The 21,433-nt window shown below is 40.8% G+C and overlaps 1 protein-coding gene across 2 annotated transcripts in view; it reads left to right on the forward strand.

Moving 5' to 3' along the window:
- The window catches only part of RUBCNL (RUN and cysteine rich domain containing beclin 1 interacting protein like), a 36,821-nt gene extending 32,700 nt beyond the window's left edge, over positions 1 to 4,121 (forward strand). The window contains exons 12-14 of one of the 2 annotated variants that reach the window (XM_011370365.2): positions 1,264 to 1,417; positions 2,074 to 2,164; positions 3,939 to 4,102. In XM_011370365.2, the coding sequence (XP_011368667.1) occupies positions 1,264 to 1,417; positions 2,074 to 2,164; positions 3,939 to 4,051 (358 nt within the window). In that variant the 3' untranslated portion in view covers positions 4,052 to 4,102. Of the gene's footprint in view, positions 1 to 1,263; positions 1,418 to 2,073; positions 2,165 to 3,938 lie in introns of both variants that reach the window. The other variant, XM_011370366.2, reaches the window with a different exon arrangement.
- The last annotated feature ends 17,312 nt before the right edge of the window (positions 4,122 to 21,433 follow it).

Below are 21,433 nucleotides of genomic sequence, written 5' to 3' on the forward strand. Positions count from 1 at the left end.
TCTTTAGGCTAAACTTCAAGAAGTGGAATTTCTGGAAGCCATGGCCATGGAGGTATAGGCTTCAATTCTTTGACAAAGATAGAGATTTTTAATGGACATAGAGATTATTCAAGGAGTTAAGATTATTTATTGTAATTGGATCATAGGTTTAAATTTTTTTTGTTTTAAAACTCTTTCAGTGTCTGATTTTTATTTAATGATGATATATTACTTTTGAATGAAATTTTTGGGGAGGAGCATGTCTTCTACAGTCATTTGGTTTTGAGCTCTCCCTCATGGCATTGGTGTGATGGGTTGATTACTTCTCAGACCTCCAATTTTCTTGTCTATAACATGTAACAATGCCTACAATTCTTACCATCTACAAAAAGTTCTTGAATATCCATTCAGTGTTTCAGATGTTTAAAAATCAACAGGACTCATGTTAAGTCCAGGAAGAAAACACAACAACTCAGTGGTGGACTGTGTGTTAGATATGTGTGCAGGGAGCCCCAAAGGTGCAGAGGAGGCAGAATTTAGTTCATAAGGGATGGGACGGAGAAGGGAGCAGGCAAGACTTCTAGAGAAAAAGCCTGCGCGCAAAGAGGAATCAGTGTGAGCTAGCACCCCAGGCTGAATAGAGAATTAAATGTGGTTTGGCATCTCTAGAATGTCAATCTAGTATAGCCAGTGGCTAGCTTGGGAATGTAGTGCTTAGTGATGCTGCTCTCTGATTTAGGGAACTCAAGAGGAGATCAGGAGGGTTTGGAGAGAGTTATGTTCAGTTTTGAATGCCCCTGGGATGTCCAAGTGCCTACGACCAGCCTACAGTTGGATGCCTGAGTCTTAAGCTCAGTGCTGTACTCATGGATCTGGGAGCTGCAGGCCTGCTCATGAACAGTCTGAGACAACTGTGAGTGATGAAATTTAGCTGGAATCAATAAGGTAGTGAGTTTTATCTCAGTACACATCTTTAAGATTTGAAATAATATTGTTTTCTTTTGCTCTGTGTGTACATGAGCAAGCTGCAAGAGACACATTGCTCATTCAGTTTTTTAAAGTCAGCATTTATGGAATTTTAATTTCATGGTTTCCAAGCGAACTTGCAAGATATAAAGTGATGAGTAAGGTTAACTTGTTCTTGCAGCTAGTGAAAAAAATTGAATTAAAAAAAATAAGTGTGAGCTCCAGGAGAAAACAATTGCCTACCCACCGCCTTCCTTCATTCTATCTAGGCCTCTGTGTGGGTGGGTTCTTTAATCCTCTTTGTTTCCTCTCTGGCAGTGCATTAAAAGAATTTGAGCAGGTGCCCAGACACTTGACTGATGAACTCCACCTGTTCTCCCTGGAGGACCTGCTCAGGGTGAAGAAAGGGCTGCTGGTGCCCTCACTCAAGGATGTTCTGAAAGCTACTCTCACTCACGTGGCCCACTGTGAGGTGAGGTTTCGCAGGGGGCAGATGTGTCCCTGAGCTGTCCCTTATGCATCGGGGCCTGTGTTGGGTGTTCTGCGTTTTACATCATTTAATCCTCACAAACCCTGAGGGAAGTGTTGACAACACTATTTCCAGATGAGTATAAATGAGGTTCATAGCTATTAAGTAACAGGCCAAGGTCCTTCTGCTAGTAAGTAACAGGGCTGGGATGCAAGCGTGAGCCAAGCGACTTCTTTCTTAGTCTGGATGCCCAGCTCTGCTTGGGGCTTTCCTCGACTCCCATCTGCTGCCATGTGCCAAATACTGCCATGTGGACTCAGGATCCAGTGGAACAGGTGCTCTGTCTCTAGGGACTGAAGAATTGTAGTGCAGCTATCAGAAACAAAATTAGATCGTTTAAGAATACATGTTTAAACTCATGATTTTCCTCTGGTGCCTCAATCTGCCTCGGTGTGAAATTTCTCCATGCAAAACAAATGCACATTTATTGTTCTGATTCATTGGAACAGAATATAACATTCTGTTCCTTCTAGAGCCTGGGATCATAGATATTTAAATATTGATGCTTATAAAATTCTTTAAAAGTGGTGACTCAGATTTCCCATCAAAATAAACAGTACCAATGAGGATTTTAACTTTTTGACTCTTTCTCTTAATAGCTGTGTCAAGGAAAGGGCTTCATTTGTGAATTTTGCCGGAGTACAGCCGTCATCTTCCCATTTCAAACCACAATATGTAGAAGATGTCCAGGTATCTTAATAAATTAATAATGTAAACTTAATTGCTTAATAACCTAAGTGTAAAGTTAACATAAGTTCAATAACCAAAGCACAACATTAACTTAAGCTTAATAACAACTTAATAACATTTCTTTAAATTATAATGACAGTGATGTGTGCTTACATGTGAGATTGGAACTAATAAAGTTTTAGGTGCACAGGGAGGAGTATTTGGGTGGGCAAGGATAAGGGATGATGTCTCCTGGTACAGGATTTGGAGAGAGGTGGTGGTCACTGTCTTTCCTGTTCCCCAATTCTTCTACACCAGGGCAAGCTACAGCCAGCCCAGTTTTGTAATCCACTGTGGTCACTCCAAGGCTGAAATTGTCTCTGGCTTCTTTTACACTACAATGGCAGAGTTGAGTAATTGTTATGGAGACCATATGGTCCTCAAGGCCTAAAACATTTACTATCTAGCTGTTTACAGAGGTTTGCAGACCCTGGTTCTTCTGTATTAGTACCTGAGGAAAACCTGTGCTCTCTAGAGGACCTAAGACTACTCTTCAAAAAGCAGAGGCAGGGGGACTCTCTATATTGTTTCATGGGAGAGGTCTGGTAATGAATTCTGCCTTCGCCCTTGATGTGAGCAGGCCCTCTTCTTAGATTACTCAAGGGTTGTTTCCCCTAACTCATTAGGCAGTGTTATAGGATAGGTTCCCCAGCAGAGAAGCTGTGAGACAGGAGTTTCCATGCAGAAAGTTCTCTGAGCCATGATATCAGGCTCAACACCCATGAGGGTGTGAAGGCAGCAGGATCTGGCAAAGGAAGAAGTTGAACTGTGGTGAGTCTGTGATGCCAGAGAGCTCGACATGGTGGGAGTCCAAAGAGGGACCCTGACCCCGGAGCTCCAGTGACTAAGTTCTTGTCTTATGCCGCGAGAAGGAATTCAAGGTCATGACAAACAGCAAGCACGAAAGTGCGAGTTTTATTAAAGCGCCAGTACACACTTAGAAAAGTCAGGGCAGCTCAGAGAGTCTGCCCGGAGCTGTCTAAATCATGAGCTTTTGTTTTATTATAGATGGAGGATTGTCCCAAGGATATCCAACTTGCCTCCAGGTCTTGGCCTGTTTCCATGCCACCTGGAGGGGAGGAGGCAGCCCAAGGCTATCTATCTTGTCTCCTGGCCTTGACTTGTTTCTCATGCAGGGGTCTCACTCTTGGAATCAAAATAGGGAGAGGGCTTAGTAAGGGATTGAGGAAAAACTCCAGAGCCACATTCTAGAGGGAAGAGAGAACTTCCCTAGGCTAACTATCCTGCCTCAGTTTCAGTGAAGGCCCAGCACATCTCATGGGGAGTTCTGAAGCAGGAATGGCCTTCAGCATTGTCCCAAATTGGGGACAAGGAGCCAGTCGAGTCTTTAAACTCCACATTGACCAGTCACCTGACACAGACTGGTGCTAGCAAGGGGATATGACCTTGAGGAGCAGCTCTCTCCAATTAGGGCCAATTCCAGAGAAGGGACACAGCTTCCTGAGCCATGGGCTACCAGTACTCTCAGCAGCTGGGAGAATGGCCTGGGCAAGTCTGGGGGGCACGGAAGCATCCATTCATCAGACTCTCTGAACCTCATGTTCATGACCTCCTGAAAACTACATAATCCCTCTGAGTTTCAAACTGTCTGATTTCTTTTTGGACAATTTTGGTTTCTGGACTCAGACCTCCTCTCTCGCCAGGATGGGGATGAGTGTCTGTATGTGAGGAAATAAGATAGCCCTTTGCTGATATCTCTCACCCTTGCTTGCAGCTTGCAGAGCTTGCTTTCACAAGCAGTGTTTCCGGGCCTCCGAATGCCCCCGGTGTGCAAGGATCACAGCTAGGAGGAGACTTTTGGAAGGTTTGCCCTCTGCAGCAACATGATGCCCCTGAGTGCTGTGAAAAAGGCTATTCGACGGGCCTTATGATAACACCTATTCGTGTCTATTATTGACAACATTGTTTTAGTTATCAAGTATTGTATGTTAAGAAAAATGGACAATATTCTCTGATATATTTAATATTTTTAAAGTATGCAGATTCTTTGTTATTAAGCATAGTGGTTTTACTGGTGATTTTGTTTATAAATGTTCAATATTTTTGCTGCTACTGTTTTTTTAAGTTTTTTTTTTTGATACTTGTATTTGAATAGTTGTATTTAACTAATGTTGGAGTCTATTTTTTTTATGAATTTTAACTGACAAAATGAATTGCTCAGTTCATCTTCCTAAAAAGCTTGTTTTGTGAAACAGATTGATATTTTCATTGAACAAAAGTATAACCCCAAATCTCTTTGCTCAGGCTTCATTTTCCACTTAAATGCCATTTTGTAATTATATCAGTCTTATAGATTTTAGTTATTCTAGGGTTTGTATAGAGAGTACACATTACTTCTGCAGTTACATATATTTCAACGAGAGTTTGAGTTGCATAGCAGTGTGGAGATGCCGTTTGAAGCAATTGCCTCTAGATGGCACTCCTTCAGATGGCACAAATCAAACCTGTATTTGTCATCTCTTCCACACACTAAGTCAGCAGATGCTTGGGTGAGTAGAAAAATCCTGCCCTTTAGGATTTTGTCTCATAAATATAAAATTGAACATAAAGTATCTGAAGACTTAAATAAGTTGTGGGAAAAATATTGTTAATAACAATGTGACTTTAGTAATAACATTAAAATTATAGACGTCAATTAGCAAGATTAAGTGAATCATTAAACCTTTACGAATTCCTTTTTCCTAATATTCCCTAGATGCTCTCTTCAAACATAAGAGACTATTTTTTTCTTCTACCTGTCACATACTTTCTCCTGCTTGAGAAAGGGCCCCTTCCTAGCATGTATTCAGTCTGGAGTATGGGTGTCATATCCCCCAGGATTCACATGCCCTAACAAAACCTGTGCTGAATGAACTTCTTAAACAGCACAGGCAGGTAATAAAGTGGTACAAGTAGTCTCCTAATCCCATATAGTCTCGTGTGTGTGTGTGTGTGTGTGTGTGTGTGTGTGTGTGAGAGTGTGTGTTACTCAGTTAGATAATATTGAGCACATGAAAAAAAAGAGTGTCTCCTATCAGTCTGGTGTTTTTTCATCCTGTCACATGTTTTTTCCAACCTGATGCCTCTTCCAGAGCTGTGCTCCCATTTATTATTTAAGCCATGTCTCTTTTAAACAGAATTTAGTCACCTGGGATAAGAGAAATAAGATCAAATTAAAATAATGTTTTATTCTTAACCATAGTTTATATTCCCTGTTAGGAATCAAGGATCAGAGTGGTATGTTGATATTCATTATTCAGCTCTACAAGATTCATGTCAATATCTCTATTTTACAGGATGGGAAATCTAGACTTAGAGACAAGAAATAACTCACCTAGGTTCCCACAAGAAGTGCCTGGTAGAGCTGGGATTGACATTTGAGTCTGTCTGCCCCCAAAGTCCATGTTCCTACCCTCTACTTTTGTGGTATTTTTTTTTGAGATAATATGAGCAAAAACAACTTTAATTTGTAAGTGCTGCTCCAAAATAAGTTAGCGGCATTGGGCTAAGTGCTCTCTCATATTGTCTTGCGTTGACTTGAACTTACTGTGACTTATGCATTGCTTAAAGGTCTCTGTGTTCAGATTCTGTGTTTGTAAGCACTGGCCAGTATGTGTGTGAGACATCTTTGATGTTGAGAAAGAGTGCATAGCAGCTGCCAGGAAATGATGCTTTTGATTTTTTATTTTGAGGAAGAATGGAGCAATAAATAACCACTATACAGGTTTGACTGAGACTTGGTTCTTCCTGCCCCCCTTGTGGTAGTAAAGGTTCCTTCTCAGTAAGGTGCATGTCAGAACAGAGAAGTGACCTCAACCCATATGGAGTACCCTGTAGGGAAGTAGTTGTGACATATATTGCTCTTTAACGGGCTTTACTCCTTGCGTAGTTTTTCTGTACATCTTCCTTGATGGTCCTCATCATCGCCCACCATAAGACATCAAGCTGCAGTGCTATGATCCCAGTGATCAATTTTCTGCCTTTGCACAGTTCACTTGGAAAATTCTAGTAACATGTCCTTTACAGTTGTGATCCTCAGCTGCAGGTAGGGAGTAAAACCAGAGGACTTTCTGGTGTGTTGACTTAGGTGAGAGTTATTGAATTCTCAGATCTGCCACTTCCTACCTGAGTGACTCTGGGCAAGCTACTTAAATTATCTGAGCCTCTGCTTGTAAAATGGGGGACAGCAACTATATGCATTTTATACGAGGATTAAAGATAAAAATGAAGCACCCATCAGAGGGCTTGGTACTAGTAGGGGCCCAGTAAGTGATGGTAATTAGGTCTAGACAAATTAAAAACTGAGTTATGCCACTTATTATCTTTCTATAAGCTATTCTCTGAATCTCAATTTACTGTGAGGATGAGAACAATACCTGCCATTATGGGTTGAATTGTGTCCTCCAAAAAGATATGTTGAAGTTCTAACTCCAGGTTATCATATTTGTGTGACCTTATTTGGAAATAGATTTAAGATGAGATCATACTGGATTAGGGTGGATCCTGTTCTTATAAGAAGAGGGAAATTTGTACAGAGACATAAACACAGAAATCAGAGAGAATGCCATGTAAAAGAGGCAGAGATTGGGCTGATGCATCTACAGTCCAAGGAACATCAAGGATTGCTGGTAACCAGTAGAAGTGAGAAGCCTGCAGCAGATTCTCTCTCAGAGCCTCCAGAAGAAACCAACCTAGCTGACATCTTGATTTCAGAACTCTAGCATCTAGAACTGTGAGAGAATAAATTCCTGTTGTTTTAACGCACTCAGTTTGGTGACTAGTTATGGAAGCCCTAAGAAAATACACCTACCATTTGGGGTTTTTAGGAAGGTTAAATGATAAGTAAGTAGCATGTGTAAAAGAACTGGTACAGTTTCTGGCACATGAGAGGCATTATTAAGTATTGGACTTCTTACCTTCAGGTGTCAAGACATAGAAAATAGACTTTGAAAAATAACGATATAAAAACCTATACCACCTATAGATTTATGGGTGTCTGTATCAATAAGGAAATTAGCAATTGAATACTACTACCTCTTCTACTCAGCTCTTCAGGGTTGGAGAGAGCTGCTTACCCTGAGGTGGTAGGAGATGGCAACAGGTTTGGAAGGTGGTGATTTGAATCACGGAGAGGGTGAGGGATGTTGGCTGTTACCTCATTAAAAAGCAAATGAATCCATCTTGATTTTCAGACGTAGTAGAAATTGAGATATATCTTCAAACAAATCTCTAGTGAAATCTTGATTGTGAGCATTATGAAGGCCCTTCCCTTCCCTTGTCTGCACAGGGTTGGATCAGGATCGGTGCTGCCCCAAGCTGACCTCTGCTGGCCCAACTCATGGCATCTGCGTGTACCAGGGATCGGGTTCTAATGGCCCCTCCCCATCCCAGCTTCATGCAGAGGATCTCAGAGGGTGAGAGAGGATGTTAAATAGAGGGTGTTGTGATGTCCTGTGGAATAACTTTGCCGTGAATGACCATGGGCAAGTGACTTTTGTAGCCCTTAGCTGTAGGTGTTTAGAGTATACAGTCCTAGGAGATTGGAAGCCAGTCAAGAGCAGGATTCCATTTTCAGGTCATGACTGAGGCATCACTGGGGCAACCATCAGGCAGAGGTAAAGATCCACACTGCTGTGGAGAAAGAGCCATTATAGAGGCCATAAAAGAGAGAACCAAAATATTTATCAAAGTATAGACTTTACCTGGCACCAAGGAGTAACTTGGCAGTGCTGTTGTCTCGCACTGGGGGTGGGGAACGAGACATAAACTCTGCAATCAAGGTGTTCACAGCCACCTCCAGGGAGGCTGGTAGGAGCAAGGTGACAGATATGAAAAATGGAAGTCAGAATGCATTAGTTCGAGGTTGAAGCAGTCAAAACACTGAGGAGTGACAGATTCTCCTTTGATACTCTAAGATGGGTTGTGGAAACTGATCCTTGAAGCCTCAACCAGACTTCATATTAAAAGGAAGGGAGAGAAAAGGCTCCAGGAGAGGAAGAGCAGCATAGGGGCAATGAGGTAGGAAATAGGCCTCTCTAGGGAATACCGAGTAGACCAACATATAACTGAGGGATTTGTCTGGGAATGAAGCCAGAAAGGTTAGCAAAGCCCAGAACATAGAGCCCAGTGAGCACAGTGGGGTTTGTACTCTATGGGAGGCAGGAAGGCTTTGAAGAATTTTAAGGAAGAAATGGGCACAACTCAGCCTAAACTCAAGGAAGAAAATGCTGGGTCCAGCTGCAGAATAGATCAGAGCAGGGAATGGAGGCTGGTGCCTGCGGGTTGTCGCAGGGGAAACAGAAAGGAAGGGATGCTTGAAAAAGCAGGGAGTAACTAGGGTGAAGTGATGGAGGCACTCATCTCAGGCATAAAATCCAAGAGAACTCCCAAAACTTGGTATCCAAGAGAAATTACATTTTCAAACCATTTTTAAAAATTAATGTGAAAAAATCCTACCCTCCACAAGCCCAGTCCAGCCTCATTCATTTCACCCAAATGCCAGCCTGTGGGAAGGACACTGAGGAGACACAGTGGCTGGACATCAAGCCTGGGGATGGGGGGCTGGCAGGGAGTATCCCAGAAGACAAGGGCTGTAGTGAAGGAAGAGGGTAGCATTGTTAACCAAGAGGGGACACACCTGAGAGAGGTTTGAGCCAGCAGTGGGCACTCTGTGGGAAAGCTTGGCAGTCAGCTAAGAATAGGGTCTGGGAAAAATGGATGCCAGAGCTCCTGAGTTGTGATAGGCATGGGTGGGATCATGGGGGAGAAGAAGGCTTTGGTTCATCTTCAGAAGCTGGAGAAGCAAGGGAAAGAGACATGGAGGGTCCAGTGTCATGGGCTTTGGGAGAATTTTGAGAACAGAAAAAGAATCAATGGCTGCAAGGAGTTCTGAGAGCTCCTTCCATTTGGAATAATGGGGTAGAAGCAAATATTAGAGTTTAAGGAGGGGAGGTGCACTTGAACATGTACAATATGTTGAAAAATGAGCAAGGTTGAAAGGGAGGCAGGAGGGGGAAAAGCCTACTACTAACATTTATGGAGCCTAGACAAGAAAACAAATGCAGGCCCACATATTATATAACTCAGTATTTAAAACTTAAACAAAATATATTTTATCCTTTTATTGTGATGAATATACCCTCATCAGGACCCAGCTAGGCAGGTTTGAATTTCAAATTCTCGGAGCCCTTGGTACTCTGCTCTGTAATGTGATGGCTCAGGGATAGTTGGTGAAGGGCTAAGGCCTGCCTTCTTTCTCTTGTCATTTCTGGCTCCATCCCACAAGCAGCTGCCCTTGGCTTTCCCTTGGTCTTAGTGGGGCAGCACAGTTCACCTTTAAAAGATTGAGATAGCTTCATAAGTTATATAAATGTCTAAGCATAGTACTGTATACCTGAAACTAAACTAAATTAAAATAAATTTAAATTTAAATACAATGTTATCATAGAAAAAGAAAAAGAAGAAAAAGATTGAACCAAGGAAAGGTACTGAGCAGCCCCTATAAGTGGTCTGGAGCCATCAAGCAGGAAATTCTGGAATATCCAGAGCACTGTCTAAAAGTAGAGGTGGGGAAAAAAAAGAAAGTAAAAGGAAGGATGGGGGCTTAGGATGGGTATGTCTCCTTGGCTTTAGTCCCATCGCCTGTGGGGAGGGACATAGACAGGAAGGCCACAGGAGAGTACGAGTTATAGGATCTAAAGGCACACTGACCCCAGGCAAGAGATGTGGGAAAAGCAGGAGCCTAAGAGAAGGGACACGGAGGGAAGAGGATGAGGGGGCCACCCTAGGACAGGAAATGCCTGGAGGCCCAGGCAGAGGCCTGAAAAAGTACCGAAAAAAGTACAGAATTTGCCTTAACTCTATGATCAATCTCCTAGATTCTCAGTTCAGTCCTCTGGGCTAGGAGGGCTACCCTTACATGTGTGAGGAAGCAAAAGAACTTGTTTTCTCAGTTTTATACCAGGGTTTTCCAGTTGTATTTGCTTTCTGCCTACCGTGATATCACTTGTAGGAGCCCTATTTCAGTTTTTAGTGTGAGAAAAGGAGCTATGATTCCTCTTTTCAAGCCAGTTGGGGAATTATTTATTTAAAGGTAGAGACACTTAAATGATTGTTTTAAGGAAGCATGACAAATGAGACGATGCAGTTCTCTACTTCATCCTTCTCTGGAGATGAACTCAGAATGCTCATGACTTAGAGGCTTCTGTCTGGCTAATGTTAAACCAGCTGACAACTGGTGGCAGGGACTGAAGTCCCAAACTCCTTGACAGGTTTATGTTATTGCAGCAAGATGAAGAAGCTGCCTGGATGCATTAGATCACCAGTCCTGGCTTCCAGAGACAGAGGCCTGCAAACCAGCCCTTCGCGCATAGAGCTCTTCTGCCACCAGCCAGGCAGAGGTAGAAAAGCTAATTGCTCATTTGAGAAGTATCCCTTCTGTCACCTCCCAACCTCCATCATATTGTTCTCATCCTCAATCCCATTCACTTTAAATAAATTCCAACATTAAGTAGAAATTAATAAAGCCATTCAATAGGCTATTTAGGCAAGTACTGTTGCTAGACATATAAGGATGTCTTTGGGCAAGGGCTTGACTCCAGTTAACCAGATCTGAACTCTTTCTCCTGTACTCTGCTCATTAGGGACTCCACAAGAGTCAAACAAGAGCACATTGCCTTATCACTGCAAGCGAAAGGCTCTGGGGACAGCTTTTCTATCAATAGCCAGTAGAAAATGGCTTATTAGTAACTAGTGGACAAACTTTATTGCACCGAGCTGGTGGACAGTGGCTTCCATTAATCATGGGCCTGTAAGAAAACCAAGAATTGTGTGTTTACAGCTTGTAGCAGGTCCAGTAATATCTGGCTCTCCTTCATGGGCACACATTTAAACTCCATGTCCTAGTCTTGCATCTGGGTGAAGTGTGGCCAATGAAATAAATGTGGAAATGATGCATATAACTTCCAGTTTGACCTTAAAGCATTCTGCCTGACCTTCTACACTCTCATTTCAATCTGCTTGTCCAGAAGTGAAGGATTATGTGATAGAAGAGCCACATGATGGAAAAATCCCAGATTCTTGAGTGATTGTTTGAAGAACTACTCAGAAGTGTAGCACTTGCGTTGGACTTTGCACAACTAAAAGTAAATCTTTATTTCATTAAGTTACTGAGATTTCGTTTTGTCTGTTTTAGCAACATAACCTAACCTATCCTTCCCTGACTCATACAAGAGGTCCTGATGCCTGTTGTCAAGTGGATGAGCAAGCAGGGGAAAGGTTTGTCACACAGTTGGCAAAAGCTATTCTTCTATTTCTAAGTAGTACAGTATTACCTATTATCCTTTGCATTAAAAAATAAATGCATGAACAGAAGGAAAAAATTCTTTGACTTCCCATTCATCTCCATTTCCACTTCTATGGTCATTTTCACAGGAACATTTTTGAAGAACAGTCTTTTTTTCTTCATTTCCAAACTTACTTTCTCCCAATGAAATAGTTTTAAATGGCTCCCAAATTTATGACCTTTTCCTCAGCTCCATCGTGATGCAACCAAGTAACCTGCTTGGTAACCACATCATATTTCTCCACATAAGCCAAACAAGGAGTCATTCTTGTTTTCCCTTTTCTGTCACTCCCCAGATTTATCAATAAATTCTGTCAGCTTTACTTCCAAAATGTTTTGGACGACTTCTCACCACTACCACTGCTATTGCAAAGGTCCAAGCCACCATTTCTCTCTAGGACTGCTTTATATCATCTTGAGCTGACGATATGACAATTTCATATGGTTCAACCTAATTAATTGCCTCCTAGCCATTGCCTGCTCCCATATTTGCCACTCAACAGTTTATTCTCCACATGGTAGCCAGAGTCATCTTCATAAAAGACATAAAGTGGATCCTGTATCTCCCTGGTTTAAAACCTCCTAAGGTTCTCTGCTGCATTTAACATTAAGTTTGAAATCATGACCCCAAGTCAGTTCCCCGTTGGATGTGACCTCTACGACCTCCTGAATAATTCCACTCTTTCCCCTATCAAGCACCTCTGAGAAATTCCTCTTGACCTTTCCATAATTCCCTCACTGCACCCTCAAATCACCGCCCCCTTTTTCTTGGGATACAGAATTATAATGACCCAGAGTTTAGAGTCAGAAAAGTACTTGGATCCTTTTACTTCTGATTCTGTGATGTGTGGTAGATTTCTCGAATTTCTTGAAACTCAAGTTCTTTATTTGTGAAATGGTGATGATCTATCTCAGAGGGCTATTGTACAGATTAAGTGATGTAAATTATTAAAAGTGCTTAGTACCCTGTCTATTACTTTGTATATAAAGTTGGCATTTATCATGTGGCCTTCGAGCCACTCTGTCTATCCCAGTCCATCCCCCTTTTCCTTTCTAAATAATCACTTCTCTATTCTTGACTCAAGCCTGGTTTAATTCAAACATCTGACTCATTCTCCTTCCCTCCTGGTCATCTGACTCTAACAGTCCTTTATTGTATAATATCAGCTTTTTAAGGGGTTCCTTTACTTCAGAAAACTTGTCTTTGGGATGTAAGCATGATTGTTTTTGCCTGTGGGAATGATAAGAACACTGAGCAGAGAATTAACAGTCAGGAAATCTACATTTGAAGGCTCAGACACTTTCAAGTTATGTGACATTGAACAAGACCTTTAACTTTTCTGAGTCTTTTTTTTTTTTTTTAAATCTGGAAAATGAGGTATAGCACCCATCTTGCAGGGTTGCTGTGATACATAAGATCATATGAGTGAAAGTGCTATAATGTAAAGTACAACGTAGATTAACTCAGAATAATTACTCTCTTTTGATATTAATACCCATAAAAACCTAACACCTGTGATTTCCACTCTCAAGGCACATGTAAATTGCCATTTGCTTTCTTTAGAGTCACTTCCCAACCAGTCTTTTTTCATTGTCAGAGCCTGGATTGGCTATGTTTCATTTGGGCTTCCTGAGCCCTATCTTAGGGTGAGAGAATTACTGTGGGTAGGGACACAGATCTATTAAGAGTTGCCAAATTTAGCAAATAAAAATACAGGATACCACCCCCCCCCGCCCAGTTAAATTTGAATTTCAGATAAACAGAAAATAAGTTTTAAATATAAGTATGACCTGTACAATTCATATTTTTCTGGCAACCTTGAACCCTGTAGAAAACTTGGTGGACACCAGTCCTATGCTGCGGTCATTCACTGTGGCCTGAAATCTAACATGACATCTTGATTATGCTCTGGCAAGTTTTCAGGACACAGGCCACCCTTTGGCCAGTCATTACACACAGGAGGCTGTTCTTGGTGGCCATGATCAACTCGGGGAGCTAATTAAGTGTGGCTATGCATGGAGCTCTCATGGTACAAGAAGACTGACCTTAATTTTAAGGTCTCTGTCGCCTGCGTTCTGAGTCTTTGCTTCTTTGGTAACCAATAAACACCCAGAAACTCAGTGGTGACTCCTGAGTTGAAGTCAATTTAAAAGTCAATTACCGAGCATCTGCCTTGTGCAAGGCTTTGGGCACAGGTGTGAATCAGACCTAGTTCTTGCTCTAGAGGAGCTTGAAACCTCAAAAGTTGACAGTTTCCACATCAGAATTAGCTTCCGATTTCAGCTTCTCAGTCTCTCCTTAGTTCTGAAGCATGACTCTATAACATTGCTCCAGTAAGTAGCTCTTCCTCAGGCCACTGGATAGGGAGTGGGCAAGACTTCATACCGCAAACTACCAGATGCTCTTCTTTCTTGGTGGAATAGTCCTAGGATCCTGGAGAATTTCCCCCAATGTTTATCCTAGGGAACACTCCATATACACATAAACACAAGCACAAACACATGTAGAATTTATTGCCTTTTCCTGACCAAACTTGATTCTAATTAGGTTAACTTTCTTTGTTAACCACTACATTTCCTCCTCATTCTGAAGCTGCTGACCATGTGACATGGTGTTTCTGCTTTAGTGCCAGGTGGTCAAACATAATAGGGCTTATCCTGGATGTCCCTACCCCTGCCTCTTAGCCCCTCAGGCCAGCTCATCCAAGTGGGCTCCTTGGAAACCTGCAGCACCCCCTCCCTGCCCTCCCGCCCCACTCCAGCTCCTTGCCAAGGAGAAAATAAAGCAGAAAAGGGAGGTTGGGCCAAAATCATGGCAGTTACAGCACATACACCAACTTTTTGCAGCTCTCGAAGTTTTGTTACTAACATCACTGCCCTTATCCTTCTGTCTTTGTGAGTTTTTATCTTTAAAATAATCCCTTAACTTGTTTTTGAGCAGTTGTTTTACTGTTGCATTAGAAGTGCTCAGGGACATACAAACGTAAACCTGTGTATTCAGGCTGCCATCTCTATGAAAAGCTCAAGCTTACACTTTTTTTGTTATGGTTGTCAACTGATGGGTCATTGGTGCTAATTCAGGTACTAATTTACGGTAAAGAAGGAAACTATTCAGTGCAAGCAAACAGCTCAGTAGTGATACAGGCCAGCTATGGAACAGCTTAATAGTGTTACAGCTCAATTATGGAGCAGCATGGCTGTGAGGAGGCCCTGGGGTGAGGCCCCTCTCCAGCTAGATGGCTCTGCTCTGCCTTGCTCATTCTGTTCTGGTGTGACCCTTGTCGTTTCATCTTTGGTGGTTTAGCTCCAGCCAAGGAAATATAGTCTTCAGTAGAAAGACAAAGTATACTCCCTGAGCCAGAGGGTTATTGACTTATATAGGCAGAAGTCACCACACTTGGTCCCTGATTGGTCCATCCTCATACAAATGAGGACTTTGAGCCCTCACAGTTTGATCCAAAAGTCACTGTCCGATTGGTTAAAATGGAGCTGCTCTGATTGGTCAGTAAAAATGCTGATGAGGATATAGCTGCACAGCTCTAAATAGACAGGGAAAGCCTTAGTGCTATTGATTGAAATACAATTCCAGGAGCTTCTTTATAAGGGCTGGCTCAGATGGCAGTAATAGAGTACAGGCAGTCAGTTCAGTGCAGACTTTTTCCTGCTATTTGTGTGAGATGCCACTATGTAGAAATGGCTGCCAGGCTCTGTTTTTTAAATTTGAGCTCAATTAGCCACCAGGAGCTCTTCTTAGTAGGTATCTTCTTTCTCAGGGTCCACACAGTTAAGCTTACTTACACTCTTGACTATCGTTCTATACCTCACCTCTATGTTTCACTATCTATGAAAGATTTTCAACAGGAGACTACTATGTTTGCATCTTTAGAAAGTTAACTTCGGCAATGGTGTAGGAGACAGAGATCAAATTGTGGTAGTGAAGCCATGCTGAGGCTAAGAGCCACAGACTCTTACAAAAAGGAATGTTGTGGAGTCTCACCTCATTGGGAGCATCATTTGGTGCTCTGAGAGCTGTTCAAGAGATTAAAACTTGCTAGTAAAAAGTTACTCTTAAAAGCCCCTTAGGAAACAGTCACATCAGAGTCAAAAAAGCACTGTGTTTCCTCAGCTTTGGATCAGATTGTTGTTTTAGCCCTTGAACACCAGAAGTAGTTGACTTGCATTTGTTGAATAAGAAATATTCATCTTTAGACCTTATATTCACATTCAACATGGTACTGCAGACATGATGGGGGCCACAAGTTCTTGTCTGCCCGTCACCACAGCACAGGAAGTAGGTTCTCACCAGACATTGTGTCTGCTGGTGCCTTAATATTGAACTTCCAACCTCCAGAACTGTGAGAAATAAATTTATGTTGTTTACAAGCCACCTAGTTTATGGTATATATTTTTGTTATAGCAGCCCAAATAGAGTAAGACAAATAGAGTGTAGGGGGAGGTATAGAAAGCTAGGGGAATAGTTTTGCTATAGAATAATAATTCTTAAAGTGTGGTCCAGGGCATCTCTGAGACCCTTTCTAGAGTCTGTGATGTCAAACCTATTTTCACAATAACACTAAGACATTGTTTTCCTTTTTATTCTTTTGCTCTCATAAAGTGCTGATTATTCCAGAGGCCACATGACATATAATGACATCATTTCTCTATCAGCTAATAGAATATAGTATAGTTTGTATACTGTGTTTTAAAAATTTCTCAGTTTTAATTTCTAAAATGGTAAATGTAGATATAGTCTACCTAATAAGAAGCATGTTCAGGTCTTCAATAATTTTCAAGAGTGTAAGGGGGTCCTGTGATCATCATACTCAAGAACTGCTGCTATGGAAAAAAGAAAATTAATTTTTTTTCCCCATATATTTCCATTAGTGCTCAGAAAAGCATTTAAGGGTACTTGCAAAATGCCTTCAGAACCCTAACTCCTCACTCCAGCTGCCAAGATCTTGAATGCCCTACCCCAGCCTCTCTCTTCCATTGGATGACTGTGATCTATCAACATCGGTATTCTCTTCATTTCCAGAAGATATGAAAACTCTGCATTTCAGTATACTGTCCTCTGTTCTTTTCCCATGCCTCCCACCTTCAAATGCTGGGCTGCTTCCCTACCCCAGAACTCAGGTCAACTCCTCAGAGCAGTTCCCCTGAGCTCCTCTATCTCAGTGGGACTTCTTCCTAATTATCTCCAACTCAGCACCAATTTTTTTTTCACTGTAGAATTTAACACAAGTTATAATTAGTTTATTTGTTTACTTGTAACAACTGCTTCCTCCCAATAAACTGAGAGCTGAGATCATGTGTGTTTCATCTTGTTTTAGCATAAGCTGGCACATACAAGCTACTCAATACATATTGAATGAATGAATTTTTTTCTGTTTCCCCCCCCCAAGTTTATTGAAATATAATAGACAATCAGTTGCTTGTATTTACGTTGTACAATTCAATGAGGTTTTTTTTTTTTTTCAATTTTAGTTGGCATTCAATAATGTATTAGTTTCAGTTGTACAGCATAGTGATTAGAGATCTATATAACTCACAAAGTGGTCACCCCTGTAAATCTAGTACCTCTCTTGCCCCTTACATATTTTTACAACATTATTTACTATTTTCCTTATGCTACACTTTATATCTCCATGACTATTTTGTATCTATCCATATATATTTCTTAATCCCTTTACCATCCCTCACAACCTCCTCCTGTCTAGTAGCCTCAAAATATTCTCTATAACTATGAGTTTGTTTTTGTTGTTGTTATTGTTTATTTTGTTCTTTATATTCCACATGCACGTGAAATCATGTGGTATTTCTCTTTCTCTAACTGACTTACTTCAGCGCAATACCCTCTAGGTCCATCAAGGAACTTTTTCCACCCCCTTCCTTTTAGTCTGTGTGTGTCTTTTAATCTGAAATGAGTCTCTTGTAGGCAGCATATGTAGGAATCTTGTTTTCTTATCCATTCGGCCACACTATCTTTTGGTTGGAGCATTTAATTCTTTTCCATTTAAGATACTTGTTGATAGATATGTAGTTATTACCAGTCTTTATTCCTGTTTATGACACATATTTTTTCTTCTTAAAGAAGTCCCTCCAACATTTCCTGTAATACTGGCTTGGTGATGATAAATTCCCTTAGCTTATATTTGTCTGGGAAGCTCTTTATCTGTCCTTTGACTCTAAATGATAGCTTTGCTGGATAAAGTATTCTTGATTGTAGATCCTGGGTTTTCATCGCGTCGAATACTTTTTGCCAAGCCCTTCTGTTCTCCAAAGTTTCTTTTGAGAAATCAGCTGCCAGTCTTATGCCAGTCTAACTGCTTTTCTCTTGCTACTTTTAAGATTCTCTCTTTATATTTAATTTTTGACATTTTAATTATGATGTGTCTTTGTGTGGGTCTCTTTGAATTCCTTTCTTGAGACTCTCTGAGCTTCCTGGGGTTGTATGTCTATTTCCTTCACCAGCTGAGGGAAGTTTTCTATCATTAAATAGCTTTTTAACTTCCTGTTTTCCTTATGGTAGCCCTATGACATGGATATTTTTATATTTAATTGTGTCACTTAGGTCCCTTAAATTATTATGATATTCTTGGCTTCTTTTTTCTTGCCATTCCAATTGAGTGTCCTTGGCTTCCTCATCCTCTTTATCGGTTGTTCAGTCCTCTTCTTCATCCATTCTGTTGATTCCCTCTAATATATACTTCATCTCAGATAATGTATTCTTCATTTCAGACTGGTTCCATTTTATAATTTCCATTTCCATTTTTATGGGTTTTTTTCTTATATTTTTGTTAAAGTTCTCACTAAGTTCATCTACACTTCCCCTCAGTTCATTGAGCATCTTTATAACCAGTGTTTTGAACTCTGCATCTGTTAGATTGCTTAAATCCATTATTCCTGAATCTCTGTTCTGTTCTTTCATATGGTTTCTGCTTCTTTGTCTTCTCATTTTGGCTGCCTTTCCATGTCTGTTTCTATGTACTAAGCAAAGCTCCTGAGTCTCCTGGTCTTATTACTGTGGATTTGTGTAGTAGGCGTCCAGTGGCACAGTCCTGAGAGGGGTTTGGCTGCAGGTCAAGTTTAGCACCAGCCTGTGCCTCCCACAGGGGCACCTGTTAAGATTCAGCAAGCAATCCACAGATGCTGTGCTTATAGCTGCCTCAAGAAACCACTCCAGAAACCAAGGCCTGCTGCCACCAGCGTGAGTCTTGGCACTGCTCAGCAAGGAGCACTGGACTCCTAGAGGACACAACTGGATGTTGCTTGTGTGAGCCAATGAGTTAGGGGAAGTGGAGTTTCAGGGAATCCCCTGAGTGGAGTGATTTCTGTTATTCAGTTTGATGATGTCTCAGCTATGGTGGCGCTGTGCTGGCACACTGGGAGGAGGGATGGTTCAACAGAGGAACAGTAGATACTGCCAGCACTTCTCAAAAAAGAAAGTCTCACCTCCGGCCCTTGCTCCGACAGCTCAGTGCTCCCCTGGTACTCACTGAGGAGCTGACCCAGTGCTGGTACTCAGAGAGCGCGAGTCCATCACTGCAAAAGTCCATTTGCAGACATGGTCCCTTTAAGAGGTGTCTGAAGCTACCAGCTGCAGCTGCCACAGCTTCTGTCCCACTCAGCTGCTCAGGACTGGGTACCCTTGTGCCTTCACCCCCTCCTCCCTCCTTCTGTTACAAGGCGATTTCTTATTTCTCTCCCTAGTTGTAGGGCTTCTGTTCATCTAGACTCCAGGTGACTCTGCTTGCTGTTTGCTCCATGTTTCCATCACAACTTTGACAATGAATGAAGCTTCTACCATCTATGTTATTTTGCCTGGTCTCCTCCAAATGAATTATTGGTTAAGGTAAAATTAAGTGAGAAAATTGGGGTGAAGATAAAATAAGAGGAGATGTACTATGAATTTTGGGGAGAAGTTAGAATGCAAAATGCAAGTGCAAGATACTTCATGTTTGCTAAAGAGAACAAAAATGTGGCCTTAAACTTTTTCACAGCAAATTCAGAGAATGGAACTCTCAGTTATGTGATTCAGGCCCCTGAGATAAAATCAGGCTTTTTCAGGAAAGGCACAGTTATTCCCAGTGTTCATCCTTAAGAAGTGTTTATCTTGGAGGGTCAGAGCCTCAGGAAGTCTTAAATCAATATATTAGAGCATAAGTCCAATTTCCGTTTAATTGTAAAGGCATCTCCCTCTTGAAAGACAACAATATTTATTTGCTATTGTTGGTTGTAATTTTTCTTTAAATGGAAAGGTAATGTATTATTATTTTTTTATTATAAAAGTCATTTATTTTCATTCTTAAAATCCAAAAAGTATGAAAGTTTATACTTATTTTATTTATTTTTCTACACTCCCCCCAAAAATGATTATACAACAAATTGTTTTGTAATATACTTTCCTCACTCAATAGTATTTGTTATCTTTCTATGTCAATTCACATAGAACCAGATAATGATTTTAATATCTAACAGTATCTTATTTTGTGGTTCTACTATAATTTGACTCATCCTCTTTTTCTTGCCTAAATTTTTGGTATTCTAAATACTCTAGTATCACTTTTTCTATGCCTTTATTCATCAGTCTAATTATTTCCTTAGAATGGCAATTTTCTTTCCTTTCTTCTTTTATTTCTTTCTACCTGCTCCTTTGGCACGAGTTTGAAATTTAGCCCTAAGATAAATCCTAGAAAATGGAACTGCTAGGTCAAATTATGAGTATAATTAATGTTTTAATAAATGTTGCTAATTTGCCCTCCTGAAATAATGAATCAATTTATATATTCTCTGGTTGTGCTTGAGAATTTCCATTTCCTGGTGGTCTCCCAAACACCATTCTTTTTTTCATTATATTTTTTATAGCTTTATTGAGGTATCATTGATATACAATAAACCATACATATTTACTACTATTAAATATTTTCTCGGTATATGAAACATGATGTTTCGCCAATTTAATTCACTTTGATTGAGCATCTTAGCATATGTTCATGGAACATTATTTTGTGTGTTGCCTGTTTCATTGCCAATTTCTCACTTAATTTTTGGTCTTTTTCTTATCTATAGATAGATCTATAGATAGAAAATCAGATTTGGATTTGCTATTAAAGCCAATATTAAAATTAAAATGTCAGTGTACTCCCCAACTGCTTGGCTGACTTCTGTGCCAAAGTCTGCCCTGCCTGGTACTGTGGCATCGCTAACCACAGATGAACAAGGCCTCAAGAAGGAAAATGACACCAGCTGGGGAGGAAGCTGCTCTTGGTTACTGTACCAATTGGGGCTCCACCAGAGAAACAGAAGCAATAGGAGACACACACACACACACACACACACACACACACACACACACACACTCACACTCACACTCACATTTGTTTGTTGATTGACTGATTGATGGTAAAGAATTAGCTTACATGATTGTAGGGCTAGCTAGGCAAATCTAAAATCTGTAGGGCAGGCCATCAGGAAGAGCTGGAACTCTTGGGCAGGAGCTAAAGCTGCAGTCCACGGGTGGAATTTCTTCTTCCTCAAGAAGACTTTAATTTTGCTCTTAAAACCTTTCACTGACCAAATTAGGTTCGCCTAGATTATCAAAGATAGCTTATGGGGTATCTAATAGAAGATAACACTTGAATGGCATTTTACAGGTTGCAAATATTTTCAAATATGTGGTTTCAATGATAATTTTTCACAACCCCTATAAGTGAGACACTGTCAATGTCATTATAAACAGGAAGGTTTGGAAGCTCAAAGAATTGATATGACATGCCAACATATAGCTAGTGGAGCATAGATTTAACAAGTAACAAAACCCAAATTATATTCCCAAGGGATTGAAAATGAATATCTATTTTTTGTATATCTAGGTCCTGGGAAGAGGG

This window comes from Pteropus vampyrus, unplaced genomic scaffold, assembly GCF_000151845.1.
Source record: "Pteropus vampyrus isolate Shadow unplaced genomic scaffold, Pvam_2.0 Scaffold167, whole genome shotgun sequence".
Lineage (NCBI taxonomy): Eukaryota > Metazoa > Chordata > Mammalia > Chiroptera > Pteropodidae > Pteropus > Pteropus vampyrus.